Raw genomic sequence first — 26,929 nt, 5'->3', positions numbered from 1 at the left:
GACTACACCACTGATTTCCTTTACTGTTAAACAGCACTGAGGGAAACAGGGGGTTAAGTTTTCCTCTCTTCCGTTTATCCCTCATAATGGGATGTGCCACCGAGTCGCTGTGCTGGTCTGAGCCACAGCAGGTCAACATATTCAGCGCAAGAGGCGGCGCATCATGGGCCGAGCCTGTTCGCAGTGAAATGAGTCGAGGACTGCGCGCTGCGGAGTGCGTTTCATTTCACTCTGCTCCGGCTGACCGCCTCGCACACTGATATGGCGACACGTGGATTTCTGTGGGCGCGAGGACCCATCGGCCACAGTGTGGATTAACTGGTGGTCTCGCGCGGGACTTGGCGATGCGTTCGTTAAAGGAAACAAATTCCGCAGATATCCGGAAAACGCATCCATGCGCCACGGCCGCTCCGTATCCCGATGTGCTCGTGACGATACAAAGCCTGGCTTCAAGGAGCTTTCATGGCACGTCGGCGTGGGTGCGTTCACGCGGTTGTTTTGCTCTTCTTTGCGCGTGAGGCTTCGGAGCGCAGCTGTGCAATGAGACTATCGGGAATTATCAAGTAGACTTAATTGATACATAATCCGACAATATGGCTGATCAGAGCAACATCCAATCCGCCGCATCCAAGAGTATCCGGCCCTTTAAATCCAGCGAGGAGTACCTGTATGCCATGAAGGAGGATCTGGCTGAATGGCTTAACACCCTGTATGATCTGGATATCACTGCGGACACCTTTATGGAAGGGCTGGCGACGGGCTGTGTCCTCTGTCGGCACGCCAACAACGTGAACCGCGCCGCGCACGAGTTTCAGCTGGAGTATCCCGAAGCTGCACAGGCAATGAAGCTGCCATCTAAAGATGTCGGCTTCCAGTTTCGCAATGTTGTCCCCGGCTCGTTTGTAGCGCGGGACAACGTGTCCAACTTCATCACCTGGTGCAGGCAGGAGCTCTGGATCAAAGACGTCCTCATGTTCGAGACCAACGACTTGGTGGAGAAATGCAACGAGAAGAATTTCGTTCTGTGTCTCCTTGAGGTGGCGCGACGTGGGTCCAAGTTCGGCATGCTGGCCCCCATGCTGATCCAGCTGGAGGAGGAGATCGAAGAGGAGATCCGGGACCAGGAGAGCCTGCGGATCGATGAAGGGGAGCCAGCTAAGCAGAGCTCGCCCAGCAGGTGTTTCAGCCGGAAGGAAAGCAGTAAGAGTGTGGAGGATGAAGAGGAGCCAGATCCAGAGCCCTTCATCTGGCAGCAGAAGAGAGTTTTATGTGACATGCGAAATTTGGATGAACTGGTGAGTTTAACAAATGAAAACCCAAAATGTGTCATAACTGCTTTATGAGGAAGGTTAAGTGCAGCCTAATGATCCCTCTGCTCAATTCCCACGCTGTTCAGTCTTAAGTGTGGAAGTGGATTTGCAGGAAAGCTTTATTCCTATTACCGGTATAAATGTATAATAGAGGTTTTCCATCACGTGGCCTCGGTCTACAGCAAATATCAACCCGTCTGTTTTGACTGGTGCTAAAACAGCGTCTTAACAGCTCACAGAAGACCCATTTTCTCCCACAGTAAAACACAAAAATGTGCCAAAAGTGAAATACTTGCTCTGAAAGTACCATGTCAGTGATATAAAGAACACAGGAGCCTGATAGATCACCTGTGGGGTGGGTGCGTGCAAACATCTGGGTTTGTTTTAAGACGTGCTGTTAAATTCCTTCAATTCTGGAGGGCCTGTGTGCCTTGCCCTCTCCTACAGGAAAGCGTTGAAAAGTCACAGGTCAAATCGGCTGCATTCTTCTGGAAATACCGGTCCTGCATCTCAAGAAATTCCCTGAGACTTAGTATTACTTCTTTCTTTCATTTAGCTTGACATCAACACAATATCACAAGCTTCCTGATTATGTGGCATTTCTGTATCTGCTCAATCAAGATGCCGGGAATGTCCCTCTGGGCAGTTTTGCTTCTGAAACGCTCTCTCTTCTCTGCAGTCAAACCATTAACTCTTGTCATTCATTGTGCTGAACTGGTTGACCTTTGACAGAGCATGCTGCACATGAACATGTGATGGAGGCAAAGATCTTACCAGCGCAAAGCTAATGAGCACAGCCCAGCACAACGCACGCTTGTTAGGTTGTGAGTAGGGGGTAGCTGTAATATTGTCATGTTGATGTCTGTCTTTGACACCAAAAATGTGAGGGACACCAGAGAGGGAGGAGGGGAGACAGTCAGCAGCCACTCTCATGCAGAGCCATTTTTAGTGTGTGTGACCTCCAAAGAACAAGAGAGCACGTGGAGGAAGATGTGCGCTGTCCTTATCCCTCGCTCATATGACTGAGGGTTATACAAGCGAGCTACATTTTTGGGAGAGAATCATCACAGGAAAGTTACAGATGCTCATCCCCATTTTTCCGTTTTGCCGTGTTTTACACTGACAGCATCCCTCGGCTGTGATCGAGACACAGATTTGACTGTTTTTGACTAGTTTAGGGATGGAATTCTCTGTTATCATCTGTGTGATGAATAAACTCTCCATCCTCTTAAAAAAATTGATCAGGGCACTTAGTCCACAGGCTGCAACATTAAAATAGTACACTATCATCAAGCATGTTGTATATTGTCTGCTGAGTTGTATTTAGTAACACATCCTGTCTAATTACATCAGCTGTTGGTGGCAGACTATGTGTAATATATATTTCCACTGAATACCTCTTTATTTCCTGCACTCTGACACAGGGTGTTTACTAGGAAATAAAAATAAAACCCACATTATCATCTACATAGTTTGATCAATATCTGCTACCCAGTTCTAGCTGCAAGGCTCAAGACCTCTTCTCCCTCTATAAGCACAGTCACAAGTTTATCCACCAGGATACTTTTGTATTTACAAGAGATGAATCTAAATTCACATTGACTTAATTTTGTTTCTACATTACAAATAAATAAATACATAATTTATCAACCTCTCCACAAACCGCTTTCCTATGCATACCCAGTAGCATTATTGATAAAATATCATCAATTAATTATCAGCCTCTTATGTCATGAAAGCTCCTGGTGATGTGAGCGTTCAGCGTCCATTTAGCTTCTATGTATTCTTATAGAAAATATTATTAATGTGAGGTAGTGGAAGGAGCTAATACCCACGCACAATCACTGATTAAAGTCAGGATATCATCTTTTCATGTTTACCCGTAATACTTTCAATTAAAAGCAGGAAATTGGAGCTGCGCTTTATATCTATGAAGAAATGTTTATTGTAAGGCAGCTTCACATGAGACTGGGATACAGGATATTTATTTATTGTTCAAATATGAAAGAATAGATCACACTTTCATATAAAGTCTCTGAGCTAAGAAACAGAGAAATACCCTGCCACAGCACCACACAGTGTTGGTGTGGATGACTCTCTGTGTCTGTGATGGAGCACGTCTCTCGCCCAGTATCAGTTGGGATAGGCTCAAATTATACGGTCCTGTGGGATAAGCAGTTAAGAAAAAGTATGCATGTATGGATGTTCTTCAACACATTGTTTAGTGGTTAGTCAATCAACTTAATCCTATTACTGAGACAAAGCAAGTGTGGTGGTAATAGGATTACATGTCGTTATTCTAATTAGTTAAAGTATACAGACAGGCCACGATAACTCAAACTACGTCTTCAGCAATCACAGAAGTGTCACAGAAGTTGTAATTTGTCCCTGACTACTTGGCTTATGCAAGAATAAAGTGACTCAGTAAACAAATGACTTGCAGTGCAGACAGTTGATGTGTCACATCAACTACATGCTCTATACAATAGGCATAAGCTGTTGACATTCCTGGTTTCAACACACCCTCTCCAACAGAGTCTGCCACTAATCTGTCAATGTTAAGGTTCCGGCTGATGCTCCAGTGCTCCACTTTGATGTTGGGGAAGTAACTGACTAAGACTTCTGAGTGCAATAAATGTTCCTCCTCTCAGTCCCAAAGATGTTCAGACAGCAGCTGGCTCACACAGATGAGCTGAATATACCCACACGTACTGTTTATCCTTTGCATTAGGGGCTTTTCTGTCCTATCATCATCATACAGGGATTATGAAAAAGACATTGATTGGCTGAGGCAAAAAAAAACACCCCAAAACACACATTGTACCCTCACAGATATCATTTAGTCTCTTTTCCAGGTCTCTGTGCTTTTTTCTTATTTATTTTATTTAATGTTTTTTTTTTAACCAGGTAGTCTCTTGAGATTAACATTTCCTTTTCAGGAGAGACCTGGTCAAGTAGGCACACCATCACAGCGTTACAACTTAAACATCGAAAATTACATAAAAGAAGATAAAACAAGTCAGAGTCAAAACAATACAAATTCAAGGTCCAGGTTCTGAGTAGCAGTTACACACTTCAGCTACAGAAGTCTTTATGAGAGCTCTGAATTCTTCCAGGGAGACGAAAGCATTCGGCTTTAATGCGCTCTGACCAAGATGCAAAATAGCCAAGTAGAGCACCACAAATCATAGCAGCTGTTTGAAGATGTTGAGGGTTTACACAGATATAAAAGGAAGCTGTACATAAAAATATAACAGTGAAGTTGTCTCTTTAAAACTAGCGAAGGCCAAGAAACCAGATTATAAAGTACACAGCGACAACAAATTTGATATGACACTTAAAAAAAGCTGCGAGTCTAGACAATGAAACGTAAGCAGCGTGCAGATGCCACCATAATCAACGACATTTAAGAATGTCACCTGTAGAAGTTTTTTTTGCCAACTGATAAATTAAAATTGTCCAGATTTCAATAATAAAAACCCAATCTAACCTTCTACTTTTCACAAAGTGCCCAATATGCACTTTAAAGGAAAGTCTGTCATCCAACCAAATGCCTAAATATTTATAGGATGACAGTCTTTCAGTAAAATCTCCTCCTAGGTGTTTTTCATACGCGAGTATTTGCATGTCTGAATAGTAAAATATGCTTGTTGTAGCTATACAAACTGCAATCTGTTGATTCCAAATCATTACAAATTATGGATGCTAACATGCATTGTTTACGCTACCTAAGCAGTTGCACATTGATTGAGCTTAGAAACACAAGATTTTTTCCCTTCACTCCACATCTTTGCTTCTTTTTGCTTACTCATATAAACTGGTTCATTTCTTTTCACACCCCGGGCTTCAACATTCAGTCTTCGTTCAGTTTTTACACTGAGCCCTCACAACCCATCCCCCCACATCTGTCCCTACTGGAGATGATGAAGCAAAGAGTGGATCCGTATGTCTCATTGGGTGCATGGAAGGAGGAAATGAATAGCTACTGTTGGCAGTGAGGTAATCAAAGGCTGACATCTTGATCTTTGGATGGAAACATCAGCAGGGCAAAGGGGGAGGGTGATAAAGACATAATGTGTGTGTTATGACTGCATGCATGGACACTGCTCCGTTGACCTTATGGTCTCATTCGTGCATTCACGGTATACAAGGGGGGGGGCATGATAGAAAATGTGCCTAGAGTGACTTCACTGTACACTCCGTTAAACCTGACTAGAATGGATGTGGCTCTGGGAGGGAGAGCTACAGTAGAGAGGGTGAAATGGAAAAGTAGGTCATGCTTTGCATCGGGTCACACTCAGATGCTTTGCCGAGAGAGCGAAACACCCTTCACTCTTTCTCCTTTCTTTGCTGAGTGGACTTTGCTTTTAAAGGGGTGCGCTGTTATCAGAGGTTATTTGGCACAGTAATACTTGTCGCCATCTCGTTTCTCATCGCTATTTTCCAGACAGCCCGGTGCACATGGAACAGCTGAGTCCTCAGTTTTGCATAATGCCCACTTTATGTCTTTATTGTTGTACTTGATGCTATCAGCTGATCGTTTGCATGTTTATCGCTTAACTGGGTGTCTGTCTGATCTGCCTCTTTCTGTCTGTATGAACAGTGATTCGCTGGTTATTTTCTGCACCCGCCTGCAGCCTCTACAAGCTGGTCTCAGGTGGGGATTAAACATAAATTCCTCTAACCTTGCCTGCCACAAGGAGAGCGCTGAGTGTTGTTGATCCTCATCGAGACAAACCAGCAAATCAGCCCAACCTTGGCCGGATAATTCATTTTCATGCACTGAATGATGATATTGCTCTTTGACTGGAGCAGCTGAATAATGGTGTTATTGCTCTTAGATCACATGATGCCCATCAGACTCTTATATTGCTTCAGCCTAAGTGGGTGCTTGTCATGTGGCCAAAAAAAAGGCATTGATTTACAGAGCACGATTTCCTTAAAGCAGTAAATGATAGCTATCCTGTAGCAGGTATGATTACACTTTCACCTCTGGGCAAACATACAGTACAGTATAAAACAGCAAAAAACATCTACTGAGATCTTAGGAGCTCACCAATTAAAACATTATATGTTAAGCACATATTTCCAGTTCTGTTTCATAAAGATTAACAAACAAATCCACCATGTTTATGAGGTGGAAATGCTTTTAAGCAGGGCACTAAGCTAAGCCAACTAGCTGCTGCCTATAGTTTTGCATGCTTACTTTCCCACTTTGTTCCAGAGTTGTTGTTTTAATGCTTCTTTTGACAGAATACAGTACTGTATGAAACTTTAATGTTGTGCTACCAGGAAGCCAAACTTCTAACACTGACCTATAAATAGTTAAAGCATAAAAACTTAAATGATGAACCAGTGTTGTGTCTACACATAACAGACAACTTAGCAAAGAACTAAGAACTTTGAAATGGTATCTTTAGACACGTTGATACTGGCACGCTAAAGTATGCCAATCTGATTTAAGTCCGGACTTTGACTACGATGCACCACCACACTGCCACGACCGTGTTTGACTGTTAGTATGAAGTTCTTTTTAATCAGATGTTTTAAACCAAATTTAAGGAAACACAAACCTTCTAAAAAAAACCTTTGGTCTTGTCAGTCTACAGAATATTTTTTGTGGGGATTACTTTTTCACACAGGGCCTGACAGGTTATGATAACCTTTTCCCCTCAATAAATGAAATTGTTCTAAAAATATCATTTATCTTTGTCTAATTGTAAAATGAAACACATAAATGTGACAAATACGCAAGGAAATAAGAAATCGTGGCACTGCGGGTCAGAGATAAAAAACACTCCTAATTGTAGGCGAGCTTATCAGCAATCAGACCTCCTCAGTGGTGCCGCACTTCCAGTCCCATCCCCTAGTTCCTCCCCGGATGCAAGTGTCCACTCTGCGGTACCGCCCTGCGTCATTATCAGTTATTTTCCACAAGGAAGATAAGTGATATACAACTCAAGACTGAGAAATAAATAAACAAACACATCAGTAAACGAGTAAGTTAAAAACATAGTAAATACTAGACAATAAACAAAGAAATTAGTAGAAGAGCAAGACTGTTTTTGTGAGCCTGAGATGGAACGAAAATTACATGTAGATTTATGATATTTTCCAACGTAATAGTGCTTCTAATGGTAACAGATATAATAACGGAGGAGCAGTAGAAAATACAAATGTTTCTGAGTGGGTTTAAAGGTTTTGCTAGAATGTGTTGCATTTATTTACCCTCACGGCAAAAACGGTATTAAAGCCTGTGTGTGTATATGCACTTTTCCTCAACAGCACAGCAGACTGCTGCCTTCAGAATGATTGTAAATGTGTTTATTCCTTTTCTCCTCCCCATGTAAGGGCATTAGGTGACCTATCTGACCCCAGGGCACTCATCCAACTGTTTTTCCGTTTCTTCTCTCTGCTGGTTAGGCTAGGCTCTTACTCCAGGAGACTAACTGTGTCTGAACACTCTTTTAGTTCATTCCCCTGGGCTACAGGTCCAACATAATTAGAAAACATAATTATCATTCATTTAGCCATTCATCACCTCCCTCCACCCCCGTGTTGTTTAACGAGATCGTTTGTGCGAAAGCTGTTCCCAGTTTATGAGAAAGCGTGGTTGTCCACGGAGAAGTCATTTATACAGGCTGTCGGGGCAGCGGTTTAATAGGTGGATAGGGTTTGAAGCGCTTGCTTATGGGTGGTGAAGCAATAACCCTTCAACTTCCAAAAAATCTCCCTTACACAGCAGGAGCCTCTTGTGGCCTAGTTTTCTTGTCTCTTATCTGACGGCATGCTTGTTTCATCGCGGGAAGCTTCCAGGCTTCGGGGCATGCAGATAAGCTAAGAGAAGAGTCTTGTTCTGTCATTTGGAAACATCACCTCGGAGCCACATGCTCTTTTATTAACGCTTTTGTATCACCGAGGGCTCAAAAGTCGAAATCTAGAAACGCCCTGTAGAAAGAAATTCCTGGGAAGTGAGTTGTAATGTTCACTTTTTATTGTTGGAATTTAGCAATGAGTATCCGTCCCTTTATACTCATAAAAGGGGCCACTTACAGGAGCCAGCACACCTATGTTTGGTGAAATGTGTGGCCATACGTGGGTGTTGACTCATGAAGGGAGCAGACCATTATTCAAATGGATCTGAGAGTACATCTGAATAAAACCCTGAGCCACAAAACCAGAAAGAAAAAAAATCAAACCTGGTGTTTGTGTGTTTGCATAACAACCACTGACTTCAAACCATACAGCAACAAATAGTAGAAAAAAACTGGAAACCCTGGACATTCCTTTGTGATGATGACATTTTGTTCAGATGCAAAGTCAAGTCTCAGCGTTGCACGCTTGTCTTTATTGGAAATCAGCACAGAATATGCACAGAAAACAAAACCGAGACATCTTTAACCCCTCCGCTCCCATTTCCTCTGTTCATCCTTTTCTATGAGTTGGCCTTGCAGTGTTTGCAGGTCAGGAAGGAAAGGACTGAGGACACTGTTGACTCATACTGCGCAGATAGGACAAGATCTGTGCTGTGGGATTGTTAAAAAGAACACGTGATCTTAATGTTAAATTCCTCAGAGAAACAAATACAGCTTTTCAGTTCAAAGGAAGCATCACAAAACCTTCTTGAAAATATTATTTTTTGTCTTCTTGCAAAACCATCTCTGCATTCCTATCTTAAGATAGATGCAGGAGATTTCCAGTATTGGGGCATGCTGTGAATTGTTCCCTCATCTTCCTTTTTTTTCTCTCTCTTCCTTCTCAAACATCTGCAGCTCTCGCTGGAAGCGTCTCTCGTGAGACCAGCAGGCATCCATAATTTCTCCCCCAATTCTTCCCCAGTGTTCCAGCTCCACTTCCGCATGTTTCCCGCGTGACCCCATCTCTCGCCTCCCTTTTCATCTCACCCCCACCCCCCACCATATGCAGTGCATGCCTGTGTCCGTGCGTGTTTTAGTTTCAGTTTATCTGTCATTGTTGACACAGCGAAGACATGGGAAGTGCAAGTATTTCACAGCAAAGAATCCACTGACTAAATACTTTAAATGCAAGGGCTGCTCTTTGAATGGGTTACTATTAAAAAACACTTCAAATGTACATCCTGCTCAGTGCTCAATGTGACACGTTAAGAGGAAAACCTAATCTGAACAGGACCAAGGGAGAGAGACTTTACTATGGCTGCGGTGAAAAAAAAAGAAGGGAAACTGTATGGTCAGAAAGGGAAGGGTAATGCTATGTGTGCGTCTGTTGCCATAGCAGTCTTTCCATTAACACACAGACTAGGGTTTTTCCAGATAGGCCTAGTCCACCTACTGACAGAATGAAAGAGTGGGTGACTGGGCGGACAAAAAGAGAAGCAGCAAGCAGCTGTAGAAATGTAAGCATAACCCAAAAAAAAAGAAGATAAATATAGGTCTGGTCAGGCAGTGCACGGGCTAAAAATAGAGGCTGATCTACAACAAAGCAGACGAGAGAGGTAAGAAGAAGTAAAGGAGCCTCGATACAAACAGGTGAGAGGCAGAACAGAGGCGCAGGTGAGATGTGAGGCTTAGCTCTGAGGCCTCCCTCTTTAATTAGCACGGGATAGAAGAAGGGTGCTATTTCAAGAAAATAACAAGGTGACACCTTAATCCTCTGAATACACCATACCGGTTATGCGGTAGGTAGAGCGAGCACACACACACATACACAAACAAGCAATATCCCTTGAGCCCTGCGGATAGCATGAAAGGTGCAGTAAACAGCTAAAGTGGAGAAGCTACAATCAGGTATTTGATCAGATTAATATCTACATGCATCCCTCCCCTTGATTTTACACCTATGAAGCAGTTATTCATCCTTCATCCTGCTTCTGTGCTCTCCTCGGTCCACTTTGCAGCTTTACTTTCTCTCCCTGCTGCGCGACAAGTGCGCACACGCCTTTGTCTGACGGAGACGCCAAGAAAAACATCAAAGTTGTCCAATCCAGCAAGAGCGGCAGGCCTGCGCAACAAAGCGAGCGATCTCACTCCACCCTGCAGTTGTGTCTGACTCTGCTTGCCTAATAAGCACCCGTAACCACAGCAAGGGCACCGGCTCTGACTCTCTCGATTCAAACCCCATCTGGCAGCACCGGCCTGCTGACATCATCGCCACTAGTCTGGTTTCCGTGCTCTTTTCTTCCCTCTAGTTGATGATGTCACAGAGACAAACACGGTCATGTAAAAAGCCAAGAGAGCCAGAAAGGGAGAGTATTAATTTGCACATCCAGTGTGTATTTTGTGTTTGTGTTTTTCTTGGTTTTTTTGTGACATTTAGCGGTGAACTTAATGACCAAATGTTCTGAAAAGACGAGGTGAGAAAAGGCTTTTATTGTGGTGAGACAGCGGGGCGCGGTGCTTGATCACCCAGTGGGGGGGTTGGAGAGAATATTTTGGCAGGAAGATGACACACACACACTCCAACACACTCGTCTACTTAGGAAGACTGCTCATTTCTCATAAGGTAAAACAGAGGCTTTGTGCTTTTGACACACAACACTCACATTCAGCAGCGCGTTGGTCATTGTTGCAAGTTTGTGACTAATCATGATGTCATGTTGGTAAAAACAGGAAAGGATCATTATCAGCTTCCTCTTAGGTATCCAACATCATGTGTGGCTCATCTGAATGTTAAAAATGCTTTGTTTTTGCTGCTGTAGCTCACCTGGCCTGGGTTTGATCGTGCCCCCGCAGTCGCTCCCTGGTGTCCTGTTGAATAAATGTTAAAGTGCCCAAAGAATAAATAATCCAAAATCTAAAAAAATCCTTTGTTTTTGTCCTTTACAGGTTCGGGAGATTTTGGGGCAGTGTTCCTGTCCAGCTCAGTTTCCTATGATCAAGGTGTCAGAGGGGAAGTACAAAGTGGGGGACTCCAGCGCACTGATCTTTATCAGAGTAAGCCATCGCCAAGATAAACCCTAGCATCATCAGATATTTGTCACTGTGATACACATCTTTGTATGCTTTCATTTTACTCTGACAGATAAGGGGACAAACAATGTTGTGTAAGAATGCCCTAGTTTTGTCATGAGAATGTAAAAAATGTTGAGAGGGCACTTTTGACAGTCAAAAACATCACAAGTACTCAAACCTAATGACTTACTACTCCTTTTACCTTTATGTTAATTTAATGTTTGTTAGACAGTTGTTCATTTGAATGCCATTTTATTAAAAACACACTTAGGCAAAGAAAAACTACTGTGATCAACCAAGGTTTACATAATTGTGCACAGATCCTGTCCTACAAAGGATTGCCCTCAACATTTCTGCTCTTCCCAGGAGCTTATCTCAGAATTCTGGGGTCTGTACATAAGCAGCCTCTGTGGGCCCCCTTCCTGTCCCCATCCATCCTTTCCTATCTCTTTGTTTTGCCTTTTTTAAACACATAAATAAGCCGACGACTGTCCACAACAGTTTGGGTAGCCATTGATCCTTTAGTATATAACATTTAATAAAAAAACGCTCGCCACCTCATTTCTTAGCATGCTGTATTCATCTTCTTGCTCACTGATGCATAGATATAAGAATGGAGTTTATAGGACTGATATTAACTACTTAACCTGCTTACAGCACAGTCCTGTTTTGAACCTTAGAGATCAGACCAGATCACCACATCACACCAGAAAAACTGTAAATAGTATAATTACCTTAATAATCCTTAGTTATTATTAAGGATTAATACCTTAATTATTATTATTAAAAATAATGATGAAAATTTTAATGAGCATCCAAACTTTATTTGTGCTCACATTCAGCAGCCAACTATAACACTATAATTACAGTAGCTTAGCTAAGTAGGCCTAACATAAGTATGTAAGAATCCATTAGATTAAATTAGGTTTATGATATGTGCAGTGACATGACATATAATAGCTGGAGATGTCATATATTGCAGTCTAATGGTCATTTGGACATGTAGGCCACTGGCTGATTTAGTAATGTTTGAAAACATTCAGAAAGGTGTACGCAGGTATGTTGGTGTTTAGCAAAAGCTAAGTAAATGCCTCCATCGGCATACAAGTGAATCTGATTTAATATCTGTCTCCTAATATTTCTGGAACCATTACTTTGTTGTCACGTTGTCAGATGTGAAAACTTCAGAAATCAGTTTCAGAAATCAGATGACTGATTTAAGTTTTATTACCAAATTACTAAAAATAAATAAATAAAAATAAAGCATGAGCAGTTATGCACCTGGATTAGGACGATTTCTTTTAAGGTTTTCAGAGCCAGGTATGTGGCATGTGTAGTTCGACAAAAACCTGCATTGAAATTTCAGCATTTTGTTATAGAAATGGTCTGATTCAGGGTTGTGGTGTAAAGAATGAAAAACTCTGTGAAGGGAATAATATGCAGCAGTTAAATGGGTTAAGGGTTGGAGTTTCTCCTGGGATGTTTGGATTTCTCTGTGAAACGAAATGTCAGCGCCTACATGTCTGTGCCCCTGCTAGTGGGAGGAGCTTATAACATAGGGGTAAGCTGCAGGGAAGAATAGTATATATTCATATTTGTTTCAGCTGACAATACGACCACATACTATAGAGATGTGGGACAAATTAAAAGAAAAACCTGAATCCTGGACCTCTAACATTGGGAGATCTAATAGCTCTGTTCTGCTGGGGAGGGCAAGACAGCAACGTCATCAAAAGACATAACGAGGGCGCAAACTTTTGGAAGAATGGCGCTGCTCCTGTTTCTCCTGTGCTATAGATTTGGAGAAATAATGCAAGTGATGCATTGAAGCTGTTCATGTAGCATGTGATGGTCCAACATCTTACTAAGTCACCTGTTGGCTTTTCCTTTATTTTGTCACATGTGCGTGTATATTTGGCACATAGCACAGCGGGCATACAGCAATTACATGGAGCCATATGGTAGCACCTTATGGGATCATTTGTTGGTTCATGAAGAGCAAGATAATATCCCAGCAGAAATCCCTCAGCTGTTTGGCTGAATTAAACTGGAACAGTACTATGATTTCTCTCTCTCTCTCTCTCTTGAGTGTTTATGAACTGCCTTCATCTGGCCCACTCCCAGGATTGTACTTTTTCCATCCAGACACAAATAGAGGTTTAGGTCACTTCCTGAGTTTTCCTTATCTTGGCTGTAGCCTGTTTCTCTTGGACTGTTGGTCTCGTTTTCAGTTCAAAAGCTGCCACTAAACCCACACCAGGCCTCAGAGGACAGTGCAGGAAGGTCGTCTGATACCAAAGATTGATTTGGTGTCACTTACCTAACATGTACCACAGCCTGATAATGGACTCTTTGAACGGCTTTCCGGGTTTGCTGTAGGCGTGCCTGACTGCTCTAATGCCAGTATTTATTTATTTTCACTTTTAGAACCACCACTTGGCCCACACTAGGAGATGTAATGTAAAATATATGATTACATTTTTGGTAAAATTATCTTTGTTTAAGAAATTGAGAATTTTTTTTATACATATTGAGTTATAGATAAAAAAAAAACAGCTTTCAAATGTGTTGTGTGTAATGTGTCCTTAATTTAGAGACTGTGAGGTTTGTAGTTGCTTTGCCAGTCCTACACCAAAAGGAAAAATCAATGCAGATCCGGGACTACAAAACTGAGCTGTTGTGTTTAAAAATGGGTTGACTCGTCAGTGTTTTACAAGGCTCTTCTCAGTGTTGTAATTGTGCTCTGTGGGCATTCTCCTTGGCCTAGAAAAAAAGCCAACACCGTCAACTTATATAATGAAATGTGACACATGTTTGAAAAACAAATTGTGTGATGTACGTTAGTCATTGTGACAGCCAGGAGTAACGCACCGATCGCACACTCAGAAACACCCACATACAGCTACACCTCACTCATCCGGTTTACACATTCAACATTCAACAACATCCATAAAACGGCTCCAGCTCTCAGTTTGACAGGACAGTTACGGAGAAGACAAACGCAGGGCAGTTTTATGGAAGACAAGACGGCACCAGTCCATTCCTGGAACAAGGGGGAATGAGGCGTGGTTGTACCATGGGGGTGTTTCTGGGTTTATTTACATGTCTGCAGCAATCAGAGCTCCCTGGCTGCTACAACAAGCAAGCTTCCATTTCCGGATATGTGGACTCAGCATCAATAATCAATTTTCCAGCATTTTTGTTTGAAGATTTAAATTTTTATATAGCATTTTTCAAAAACACCTTACCCAAGTTGTAGTAAAGGCTGGTCATTTCCAACCTTTTTCAATCCCTGCAGCTCTGGTAGATATGAAGGATAAATGGGTTCTTTAGTCTTCATGTGAAGATGCAAAAAATACTTTGTGATTACATTCAGCTAACCATAACCATCAGTTGTGGGTAGGACACTCTCCTTTCTACCATTTCTGCATAGCTGTTGGCCTAGTATTGAAACCATTCATCCACGTGTCACTGGGAAAAGGACCCAAGTCCAGGACATGGAAGCAAAAAGCATTTATTCACTGACAAAGAATCTGAAAATCTGTGAGGTCCAAAAAGGTAATCCAAAACAGGTGCACCAGAAGGAATGCTATGGAGAAGTCATGGAGTACATACAGATGCAGTGTTATAGATTAATCAGCCACGGTTTTACCCTCTGCTTCTGAATCTCCAATATTAACATTTTGTCATTAGTTGTGTGGGTCAGTATACACATATATGCAATTAATTGGTGGTTATAAAGGAGGAAACTGCCATTAGAGGCTATTACTAATTCACTGTCAGATTATAAATGTGAGTTTAATGGCATTTTAACACAGGAATCTATAGACATTATTTGACTGGTGATAAGACACTGATGCAAAACAAGCAGACACAGGTGACAGTAATGAGATCGAGGCAAAAACATGAAGTGAGAGCTGAACGAGACAAATGAGAAAACTAACATTCAGATTAAAAAAGGAAATAACCAAAAGATAGAAGTAACAATGAAATACGATGAGTAGCACTAAACGTGATGGCAGACACATGCAGAAGGCTCGGGAAGAAACAAGTAAAAACTAAAGAATGGCAGTTTTATTTATATTGTGCATTTCATTACAAGCAAACTAAATATGCTTAACACAAAAGAACCCAAGTGTAGGCCTGTGTAGTTAACAAGATTTTTAGTCTGTTTTTAACTGTATACACAGATGTAACTGATCTCAGGTCAGCAGTCAGCTTGTTCCGAAAGCCATAACCTCGGTAAACAGAAGCGCCGTCGCTACACTTACGTTTAATTCTAGGAAGAGTTAAAAGATCTGCCCCTGATCACCTGAGAGGTCTGACTGACTAATGAATGACAGGGAGCGTGACATGAGTACTTTCAGTAACTGCTGACGTTTATTATGTCTGAGTACGGTTTATCCTTTATGTTATTTAAAAATAATTCAAATATTTATCTGTGCTTTTATCTAATAATATCATCGGTGCACTTTTTTGGTTTCTGCCTTCTGCTCATCCGTTATTTAAGTCGCTTTTTAAAAAAAAATGTTGTCAGATCGCTAAAATTGTAATTTTCAAATGTAATTTGAGGGTTTTTTTCGGATTAGTTGAGCTAATCTGTAATAGCACCCGATGTCTACTGCATGAGTATTCCCTGGAGTATCCCTGGGTTAAGTCATTGATGTAGTCTAACCTTTTTATTCAACTCTTTCAAAAAACTTATAGTGGGATATAAAATTGAATCACCATGTTGAAGTTATTAAATTCATGCTTCTGAAAACCTTTATTGATTTTAGCTTGTTTGAAATAATTAATAATTCATGGGATGAAAACTGAAATTTTATCCTCAAACTTAAGGCCTGGGGGCCAGAATCAACCCGGTAAAGAGTCCAATCTGGCCCACTGGATGGCTTTGTAAAATGCAAAGCAGGACAAACTTAACTTATAGATTTCTGTAACTTTAAACATTTAGGTCTTATAATTTATGGCTGAAGAGTCTTGCCAGTTTCATTTCTGTAGACTGACAGAAAGGGGAGATCAAAGTGGAGTGTAGTAAATGTAGCAAATTCGATGTGAAATGAGTTTGACATCCTTGCTCGACATGCTTTTATTAGCCACTGAGAACAGTTTCAAAAAGTCACTGTCGTCTCAAAATATTAGACCTCCCCCTCCTCAAAATAGATAACAATACACACAGTAACTTTCCCCTTTATTGACTCCGCATAATTCGAATGCAGTCCTTGAGATGGTGTGTGACGTGTTTTATAAGCAGTTTAATCAGCATAAGCATGTGTTCGCCTGTTGCAGCAGCCATTTAAAGTAACATTTAAATTTGAGAATGGGCTTTGTGTGTTCATGAGTGTGCTTTGAGCCTTTTACTTGTCAGATTGGCTGTGTGCATGCTGCTCCGCCTTCCCCCTGACGCCTATCTGGGGATGACAGAGATTACACATATGCTCAAGCAGCTACAAGTGCACCCAACACGCTTCCCTTATTCTTCTGATGGGAGGAAACGGGCAGTCGCCTTGAAAGCCAACAGACCCCTATTCAGCTGGCGAGGCTGTAAGAAGAATCTCGGGCTGAAAACAGGGAATGAAGTCCTAAAAGCGAGTGAGCAAGCCAGCCGTATGAACACGGGGGGCTCAATAAAGCATCTTTGTCCTTGAGGGAGGTTGCTCCCTAGTGGGAGGCGATACATTCACAACAGATGAAATGAAGCATGAGCTCAATTTTTTAAGTCACCAGCATGATTTAAGAAGACGCTGGTTTATCACGCCCCCGCAATGATGACAAGAAGTCTCTGTTCACTGTTGCCATAGAAACAGGGATTGGGTCTCTGTACTGGTGATACCCCTCCGTTGGTTGGGAAATCTGGCAGCTGAGCGCTCTTTTAAAGTGGAACATGGTCCCTAAACATCTATTCAGCCTCAGTTGACTCCTCAGCAGTTCTGCGGCATTCCTTTTTAAAGGGGAAATGCGTAATAACCTTACTGAATATGGAAACGAGACAAAGAGAAGTGAAATGAAAAGAACTATGTGATGCTGTAGTTTGTGCATTTGCGTAAAATGTGTAATCTCTGTAATCATGTTTCAGCATCTCACATGATAAAATGGGGATTATCCTAAACACACAGTACCTTTCTCTTGTTAGGAGACGACAGTGAAGTTGCTTTGTGCAGAGCCTGTAAATTAATACAGCACAAATAGCATTTTTAGACCCCTAGTAATTTTCTTTGTAGTCATTATACTGCAGTACAAATTGAAATTTATCGTATGAGGCTTTTAATATCTGGTGCAGTTTTCAAAGTAAAATCAGCAAGATGCTTTTATTGGGATGTTTTTTATAAAAGACAGAAAGTTTCTCATCTCAGAATAGGAGGTAATGTACAGTAAAGAAAATTATTACTTTGAGTTATTGCAGCTAAAGGTCGCTCTACAAGCTGTTGAACCATGGGAAGTAGTTAGTTTTACACAGGATTGCGTGGAGTCCCATAAAAACTTTGTTCACATGACTGTATCAGTTTAACAAACAAGAATGTATTATGCTTAAGAAAATGACACCCAGTTTTAAAAGTTGGTAAAAAAAAAAGGGGGATAAAAGTTTCATGGTTCAAAAAATGTATATAAAGAAAGGAACGAGAAAGAGAAAAAGGGAGAGAATATACAGCAGAGATATTATTGTAAATTAAAACCAAGTCAAAATATTCTTCTGCAGAATTTCCAGGAACAGTCTGTCCCTCGCTTTTTTCAACCTTCTACCTTTTTGATCTTTTTTTTTTGTAACTGTTAGTACTGCAGTGATGAATATGATGATATATTAAGAACATTGCGCAACCCTGCTTTTCACTGCTGGCTCGCGATGGCCTCGCAGCATCACAGAAAGCATAAACCTGTTACTGACATAAGGCCAAAGCATTGGAGAATAAGCAGTTTATGCTTCCACGTCTGATAGAGATAAGCAGATCAGCTGTTTTTACGGATTTGATGTAGTAGCGGAGCAAGGCCAATGAAATGACTTGTAGTGGATTGGCGGGGATTGTGCTGGGGAGAAGGTGGCGTCAGACTTCGTCGCACATGTCTGTGCCCTCTCTCTGACCAGGGACACGGAGATGCGATGCTGTGCAACGTGTGATTTGGTGGAAATAAACTCTGTGCCGGCTTGCACAGATTCGCCATTATGACTTTGCCCTCTGTGGCCTCAAAGACAGGGTTACAGCCTTCAAAACATGTGGCTGGCAGACTGTGTTACACAACACAAGGTAGGGGGATGCATCCACGGGGCTGTCACATCAAGCAAGCAGTGTTGCTTCGGTGAAGGCAGCTTCTGCCTGGAGGGAGTGAGACTGATCCTATGGAAGTGTGCACCTCATAGAGGGGAGGAAGGGACATATCCACCAACCCCCTCTGTGTTATGGCTCTCCTGGCCCCCTCTTCTCATTGCCCCTCTCCCTGATAACTGAAGTCTCAGCAGAGGGGGACAGCAGGGGTGAGTTATTTCCATGCAAATTCACCCTGCTACCCCCTGAAAACACGGGGAAGACAGCTGAGAGGCATGAGCGAGAAGCGGCCAGAGCACACTTCGAGCTCTTTGTTATGCTACCGTACTCTGTTTAATTGTGGGTTGGCATAGTAATGAATACCCCTCATAATGGCAGCAGCTGGGGGTGATGCTGGAGAAAGAGGAGTTGTGGGGAAAGGAGAGATGGGGACACATGCAGGGGCACATCTAGAGGTTATGTAATACTAAGGGCCAGCCAGGCAGCCTTCAGCAAGCTGCCCTGTTTGTGGAATATGTTTACTCGTGTGTGTGTTGGCGCAGTTTACTCAAAGGTTTAGCAATTTTTTAATGTATGAATATGCATGTGCATGACATCTCTTTTTTTTCCTATTTTTCCGCTACAGGTCCTTCGTACCCATGTGATGGTGCGTGTCGGAGGGGGCTGGGACACATTAGAGCACTATTTGGACAAGCATGACCCGTGCCGTTGTGCTGCTTTCGGTGAGGTCATTTCCTATTCTCCACTAGCCCCTTAGAAAACACATTTATTGTCATGGCTCGGGTTACATAAATCATGATACATTACAGATTATGATTCACATCTGATTTGCTGTGTTGCGACTACGGCAGACATTGTGGATCATTGAAAAACTGTATTTGTCATTCAAGCCCTGCGGATATAAAACCATGATATGAGAAATTCTAAATTCCGTCTTTGCATCTATCAGATTTTTACTGTTTGACTTATTTTTTGAATAGTTATGTCACCCATCAACAGTCAGTCTGTGTCATACCGAACCTCGAGGCTCTGACTTTTTAATAACTTGTCTGCTACATGATCCAACAACACATCTGTACAGCAACTTTGAACTTTTTTGCTACTTTAATTAGGACACGTTCATGCCTAAAACTCTGAGAGAGTATACATCCTGATCTAAAGTAAGAGGCCATGCTGAAGATAATAGAGTTATAAGCTGTTCTAAGTGTTTTACATGACAAATCATTGTCTGATTGGCTAGTTCGACTAGTGAGTCCATCTTTGTGGGCAGCAGCTGCTGTAATTTATCTGCTAATAAAGAGCTAGATGCCACAGTAGTGTATTTCTTGACCACTTGATGTCTTTTATCCTTGTACAGGCTGTCTGCCAATGTTGGTTAGAAGTCTTTCCAAACCACTTGTTGACAATCTGTCTCCACAGCCCACCGCTACCATCAGGCTAAAGCTAGTGGCCAAGGTCAGGGAGCCCAGAGCAAGTCCTCGAGCGCCCACTCCTCCCGCTCCACCAGCCCGGGTCCACACTGGCGAAATGATGGCATCGCACCCTATAAACCTTCTGACAGGCGGTCCCTGGAGCCCCACTCTGCTCAGTGTGCCTCGTCATCTTCCTCTGCACGACCAGGCCGACCTCAGAACTCTTTAGAGCTCGACTCTGGCGCAGCACGTAGTCTTCTCCCAAAGCCGCCAAGAGATCGCTCAGAGCCCCGCCACTTTAATCCTCTCAGGTGAGTGCGTGTGTGTGTCTACCCAAGTGTGCAGGCAAGTGTGTGGGTAAGTGTGATACGATGATAAGAAATGAATCTGCTATGGGTAGCCTGGGAGAAATACTCATTTTTGTGACCTGTGATTTTGTGTCTGTTGACAGGCACACACACACACAGACACACACACATGCACACACAAAGAGTGGCATACACACAACAAATACACCAGAAAGCCCCAGATTAGAGCAGAGCAGATTTCTCTAATCTCAGGTGACATTGCCCTGATAAATCTGTAACACACAGCCACCCTACAGCACCTCCTTGTGGCTGCAAGGTAGAGATTATAATGTTTAATCAGCTCTCTTAAGGACTTGTCAATTCCCTTTCATTTTACTAATTCGATTTCTAATCATCTATCATGGATTCGATACTGAGGGAACTGTTGCTTCAGCTTTTTTTTTTTTTTTTACATATAAAGGCAAACAGATGATCCGTAAAGTCAGTGTCAAATATAACCACAAACTTCTGAAGCGCCCTATCAAAGAAAGGGTGGTAATACTGAGATCTTTATCAATGGCGTTTATTATATGGATATAGAGACAATAGATAAAATAAAGTCTTCTAAGTCTTCTAAGTCTAAAATCCATGAAGCTGGAAAAATGTTCCACATACCTCTGAATATGTCAGAGTGTGTGGGTGCCTTTGTTTAACATAATTACAATCTGAATGGTGGTTTACTTTGGCTCTAAGCCAATATCCAGCTCATTTCTGTTATGAGCGATAGCTCAGACCAGACGTCAAGGCAGCAGCTCATTTCAATTAACTCTGTGTGTGTGGAGAGTCCACTTTCAAAGATAAAGACTAATCTGACAACTATCCCTCGACAACTGGTCAGCTAAGTGGAGAAGTAGGTCAACAGGTGGGCTCCATGCAGATAAATTAGTAAGCCTGAATAAATACAAATATAGTTTCTGAAGGATAACCACAAAAGTCAAGCATGACGCCCAAAAGTCTCTCTAAATCAGTAATTAAAAGTCATCACAAAGGAACACAGTGGGCTGTTGTGCTGAAATGGTCTTATAGGCTTTTTAAGTTGTAATAAATAATGTGTCTGCTTTCTTTTCATGCTGCTTTTATTTTTTAAGTGAAAATTCAAGTTATGCTCAGTAAATCATGCAAATACACTTTATTAATATTATTTAAGAAACAGACTGAGTGCTGTATAGAAAATGTAAGAATGCCTGAAATCTTCCATCAAACAAATATCAAAGCCTTTGCTAGGTCTTTAAATAACCAGCAGTATGCTGTTGATCAATACTCATGGGATCTATTTAAGTTTCTCTTTCCCGTAATGTGAACTTTGAGCTGATTAAACAGTTAAACCCGATGGTCCTGCTGGTGCGTGACAGTGGAGTGTGTTCTGGTCAGGAAAGCGCAGTGGTGTGTGTTGGGCTAGAAAAACTATGAGACCTCTAATCCTGCCCCCACTTGTTCTCATCTTTGCTGTAATCCCTCTGGCTGTCACTGCCCACTGTTCCAAGAAACACATGAGCCTGAGGTCGGACACGCTGTCTGTGTGCACCAGCGGCAGGTTGGAAATACTCAAAAATCCCTGCATATTACACATTATAGGTCACATGCTGGTACAAAGGAATATGGTGACTCCGAAAATCTGGGGGTGTCTTGGGGGTTGTATACTACCACAGGCGTGTAGACTGTACCGCCTGTGGATATGAACACAAACTCAATAAGAAAATATTACTTTTATAGATGTGGTAGGTATTATAAATATATATTAATCTGTTTCTTGCTTATGTTCCAGGAATAAGGAGACGATTACACCACTAACAAGACGTCTGTCTGGTGACAGTGACTCCTCTACGGCCTCCTCTAAGGGAGGAGGAGGAGGAGGCGGGGGGCGCCAGTATCTTGGGGGTGCTTCACGGCGCTCGGGTGAAGATGTAGTACTGCTTGTCAATCGTAAAGAGGGGAAACATATGATCGAGAGGCCTGTAGCCGGAAGTCAGAGCCCATCCCTGCGTCCCTCACTCCCTCGTGCACGCAGCCAGTCACGGGAACGCTCTGCACTCACACCGATACTCAAACCCAACCCACCTCAAGATTCCTCCGAAGGAGTACGGCTGCCTCGAACAGAAAGGGGCCGCTCTCTTGGAAATGAGGGCCCAAGGAGGCTTCTTGGTCCACGGTCCCACAGCCAGAGTAAGTTGACCAGCCGTACTCGGTCCAGTGATGCCAGCCCAGGACCCGCTCTCTCCTACAGAGATCCTCAGCCTCCACCTTCAGAGAGACGAGAAGATCTTCGGGCCAAACAACTGCCCCCATCCTCTCCGAGAATGGCTGCTGGGTTTTCCAAAAGGCAATCGTCCTCATGCTCTAACTCACCTATTAAAGGGGTCCAGAGTAACAATAGCAGTAGTCCCAGCAAGAAGACCATAACTACTCCTAGGCCTCCTGCCCCTCGCTCACCCTCCGTAGGAAAAGGCAGATTGTTACCACCTGTGACATCAGGGGGGCGACGTTCACCACACTCATCTCCTCGCAACTCTCATCATCATGCCGCCCGCTCCTCTCGGACCTCACAGGGCTCCCGCTCTGCTGGGAGAGGCCACCATAAGAACGCATCCGGTCTGGAATGCCAGGAACCCGAGGAGGAAGGGCTGGGCTTTGGCTTCCCGTTGCTGCCAGCACTAGACCCCCAGAGGGAGCATGATCTTTATCGCAGCTTTGAGGCCGAGTATCTTGCCAATACACAGCAGGCTAGAGCAGTGTCTAATAAAGCTCCTGGTGGAATCACCTTGCAGCGAGCTGGGATGCATCCGGCAGCAGTACTCACTGATCTTAATGTCAATGACTCTGCCTATTCCTCTTCCAACTCATCCACCTCCTCCTTGAATGTGGGGGCCAAGATGGGAACTCTTCCTGACCTCAGGGAATCCAAGAGAACTAACCCTCGTCACTTCCCACTGGAGGACTCCTTAAATTTACTTTCTGGACACAATTTTGGGGGACCACACAACTTTAGTCAAGGAGAGCCTGAACACTGGGGGGAGTGTGGAGGGGGTCACAAGAAGCTCCCAGCTATCTCCAGCTCCATGGAAGAGAGAGAAATCACTTCTTCCTTGACTGGACTTCAAGACACAGAGTCAGATAGTTTGATGAATGACATTTCCTCGCAACCTGCTTTTCAATGTGGGAATATGAATGGAGAACATGGATGTTCTCCTCCTGAAGGGGGGATGATAGATCAACAGGGTCCTCTTGGCTGGAGCACACAGCCTGAAGGAGATGTTCCACTGGAAAATCACCAGGTAGACTTACCTTATGACATGGAAAATGGTGACGGGAGTGTTGACCTCCCAGCTTCTGAGGATTGTCCATCATCTCTTCCCCTTCCCCTCTCTGAGGACTGCTCCTTCCAGGATTCCTCAAGTGAAAACTCTTCCATGTGCTTCAGCTTGAGCGAATCCCGCTCCGAGTCACCTCCACCAAATTTGCCCTTGACTAACGGGGACGCTGATGGAGAAATGCTGGAGGCTAAGAAAGGGCCAAAGAGAGCAAACAGGCTTGACCCAATCCCTAAGCACAAACTGGGGACCCGATTCAGGCCCCGCACTGACAACAGGCCCGAAAACGGCCCCTCGCGCATACCCACCCCCGTCAGCTACAGAGACCTGCAGGCGAACAACACTCTTTCCCCCTGCCACACCCCACCGCTGTCTCCTCAGAGCTCCCATCCTACCAGTCGCCAAGCCACATGCAAGGGCCTGCACCAGGCCTTCGCTGATATGATCCATCCTCATCCTCGTTCCTCAGCCATGGGCAACAAAGACTGCGCCTACCCTACACAGTCAGGCAGCGTGGACACTGAAGCTTGGATGTAGCACAAAACGACACTGTGGGTAGTACACGGGAGGGGGGTTGTTGTCATGAACTTTAACTACTGTGTTTAAAAAAGAGAAAAACAAAAAAACCCCAACAAGATAAAAATGGGCTACGGACAGACTGTTTTCACTGCATGTCAAACGCTCCTTTTTTTCTCCATTTAGGTTCTCCCCTGAATAACTGCAGGGCTTCACATTGCTTTTTTGCACTCAAGCCAAATTATTTATTACCAAAGGAATGGTCTTTAAGTTACTGTAATTTTTTATTTTAATGTGTGCATGGGGATGCTTTTGCCAATCTTTTTTTTTTTATATATAAGTCACTAGTGAAATTCTCACGGTTGATACACAGAAATAGAAACCGAGAGCATATGTGCTGCCATGTGCCTCACCAAGGGGGCATGGTAAAGTGCCAGGGGTTGATGTAAACACTAGTCCTTGAGTCATGCAGACTGGCTCCCTCTTGTGGTTTGCCATAGCACTTCTGCTTGCCTTATAGTGAAAATACTGGCATGATGACTGTGATGTTTTCAGTCTGTCCACATTCATATATGACTCACTATACTCACATTACAATAATCAGTAACATAGACTAAGGTACACTCATCTCTGGCTCTATGAACATTATGCGCACTACCAGTTTCTGTACAGTTGTTTCATGTTATTATTTAACAATGTCAGCTTTTCATAATAATAAGCTGTTCTAGACAAGATAGATGCTTTTTGTTTGAATGCTTAATGTCTCACCGGTTTTTAAGATTATGTTTAATGCAGTAAAATTTTAAAAAGTTTAATTTAAATGCATTGAGTGTACAACAAAAATATGAGGAGCATGGGGGAAGGTTATATTACTTTATATAGTTGTCACTGACATTTGAAATGTTGAGTTCCTCCTCTGACCAAACTGTACTCTGGAATTAAATGCTAAAGAGAATGAATGTGTAAATACATGCTGAGAGTGGGTATTTTGTAAAGACAAGGCTTGGAATATACAGTCTAATGTACATATTCACTGTATTCAGTGCTGTGCAGCCTTAGCTATGCAATACTGGTGTTGAAAATGCCTTGAAAATTCCCTTTGCCTTAAACAATTTTTCACAGGTTAAATTTTTTTGAATGTTTTTAGCTAAACATCACTAAAATCTGTTAGGTAACACTACATTGCCATCTTTAACTGTTTATAATAATTGGACAGTTTGGGTGTGAATGTGAAGGAGAAAAAAAACATTACCAGCCAGTTTCATTTATAAGTTATACCTGAGGTGGATGTGCAAATAATGAAAACCATATATATGATGTATTTCTTCTGAATACCCTCGGTTGTTTATCGCCTATTTAACAGATGGATTTCAATAATATGCCGCAATTTATGGTGACATCTAGTGGCAAAAAAAAGAGAGAAATGTTTTATTCAGTGGTAGAAAATGTTGTCTTGATATGATACTGAAATGTCCTGGTGCTGATTAGAGCCAATAATGGTCTGGTATGACATGGTAAGGTTTGATAGATGAAGACTGACTGGCTTTAACTCGAGTGTCTGCATGTGTGCAGGGGTGCATGAATAATGGATACTGTAACTGGAAACTGAGCCTACTTTGTGAAGCTCTCACACAATCGTCATCAATATGACAAGCCAGACTCCAGCTACAGAGCCTGCATTACTAGCTTTTTTGGTATTTTGCATGTGTTGAAGGGTGTAAAGTTGGAAAGCGGTTGTACTGTTTAGTGGGCTGCAGAAACCATAGAATCTCAAGAGCTTCTGAATTTGAGTGAAGGAAAAACTGATATTAATATTTGATGATTGTTTTCCACACAATGTGGAGGCAAAGAAAAGAAAATGTTGATAAAATTGTTTTTGCTGGACACTAACAGAGCATGGCCTGGGAATGGAGAGTGTGTATATCTTTATGTACATACTGTATGGGAATATGTACAGATTTGAAGTAAAGAGGGAAGTAGTGCTGGTCTAATTTATTTATTTATGAAATCAGCTTTCATGGGCTCACATGACATCTGTTTCTCAAGTTCGAGACAACAGACAGAATCAGTGGAAATGTTGTTAGTTAAAAATGAGAGTGATTTGAAGGCAAAGTGAACTTATTTATATGGTGTCCCATCTCTTAAAGATACAGTAATTTTATCATGTGTTGACTCCTCACTGCTACAAATGATTCATGATGTATCAGTATTGTTAGAGCGACATTGATTGCAATATGTAGCCGGTGGGCAGTTTAGCGTGTATAAACACATTACACATGTACTCTTAATTCTTTTTATTTTACATTTGTTTTGGCTTGTTCGAACACCGATTTGGTGTTTTAAATGTACAGGCTAACTGAGCCATGACTTCTACGATCTTTAAACGATTGATTGTCCTAATCCGCTCTTTCTGCCTACAGAGGATTTTATGAAATGTTCATAAACATTTGGATTTTGCCCCAATCAGCAAAATCCGAATGATTGTGATCAGATGCCATTTTCACTAAAACTTTGGTTAAATGTACAGATTGCTTGACATTGTGGAATTTGTGTGTATGAAATAGCAATACTACAATGTTTCACTTTTTTTTTTCTGAATTTGAAAATGCTGTCAAGTTGTTCTTGTAATAAATCTTTTGCTCTGAAGTTTATGATGATGCTCTGGCCATTTTTTCATGTGTAGCTTTTGGCACAGCAGTGACTGGATTCTCTGTGCTACAGTGCATGTCAGAGAAAAGCAAAGAAGTGCTTCTGTTATTCTTCATGCACAGTGTTACTCACTATATTTTTATACATAATAAATAATTTGTTGCATAGGTAAGACACGACTAAATATGGCAATGCGTCC

General features: G+C 42.3%; 1 protein-coding gene across 1 annotated transcript; it reads left to right on the top strand.

The window, feature by feature from the left end:
* Nucleotides 1-81: 81 nt before the first annotated feature.
* gas2l1 (growth arrest-specific 2 like 1) lies at nt 82-26,727 on the top strand. Its single transcript, XM_005722159.2, has 5 exons — nt 82-1,295; nt 11,114-11,221; nt 19,124-19,220; nt 19,918-20,221; nt 22,023-26,727. Exons 1-5 carry the CDS (start codon nt 594-596, stop codon nt 24,100-24,102), a joined length of 3,291 nt encoding a protein of 1,096 aa, XP_005722216.1. The 5' UTR covers nt 82-593; the 3' UTR covers nt 24,103-26,727.
* Nucleotides 26,728-26,929: the final 202 nt, after the last annotated feature.

This window comes from Pundamilia nyererei, unplaced genomic scaffold (assembly GCF_000239375.1).
Source record: "Pundamilia nyererei isolate P.nyererei 1_Seehausen unplaced genomic scaffold, PunNye1.0 scaffold00006, whole genome shotgun sequence".
In the NCBI taxonomy this organism is placed as follows: domain Eukaryota; kingdom Metazoa; phylum Chordata; class Actinopteri; order Cichliformes; family Cichlidae; genus Pundamilia; species Pundamilia nyererei.
The sequence above is the reverse complement of the archived record's forward strand: the minus strand, read 5'-3'. Positions and strand labels throughout refer to the sequence as shown.

Excerpts from the sequence above, each read along its gene's own strand:
- gas2l1 (XM_005722159.2), top strand. The coding sequence starts at position 594 with ATGGCTGATCAGAGCAACATCCAATCCGCCGCATCCAAGAGTATCCGG. Across the intron at positions 1,296-11,113 it reads TGCGAAATTTGGATGAACTG|GTTCGGGAGATTTTGGGGCA; the intron begins GTGAGTTTAACA and ends TGTCCTTTACAG. Across the intron at positions 20,222-22,022 it reads CGCCACTTTAATCCTCTCAG|GAATAAGGAGACGATTACAC; the intron begins GTGAGTGCGTGT and ends CTTATGTTCCAG.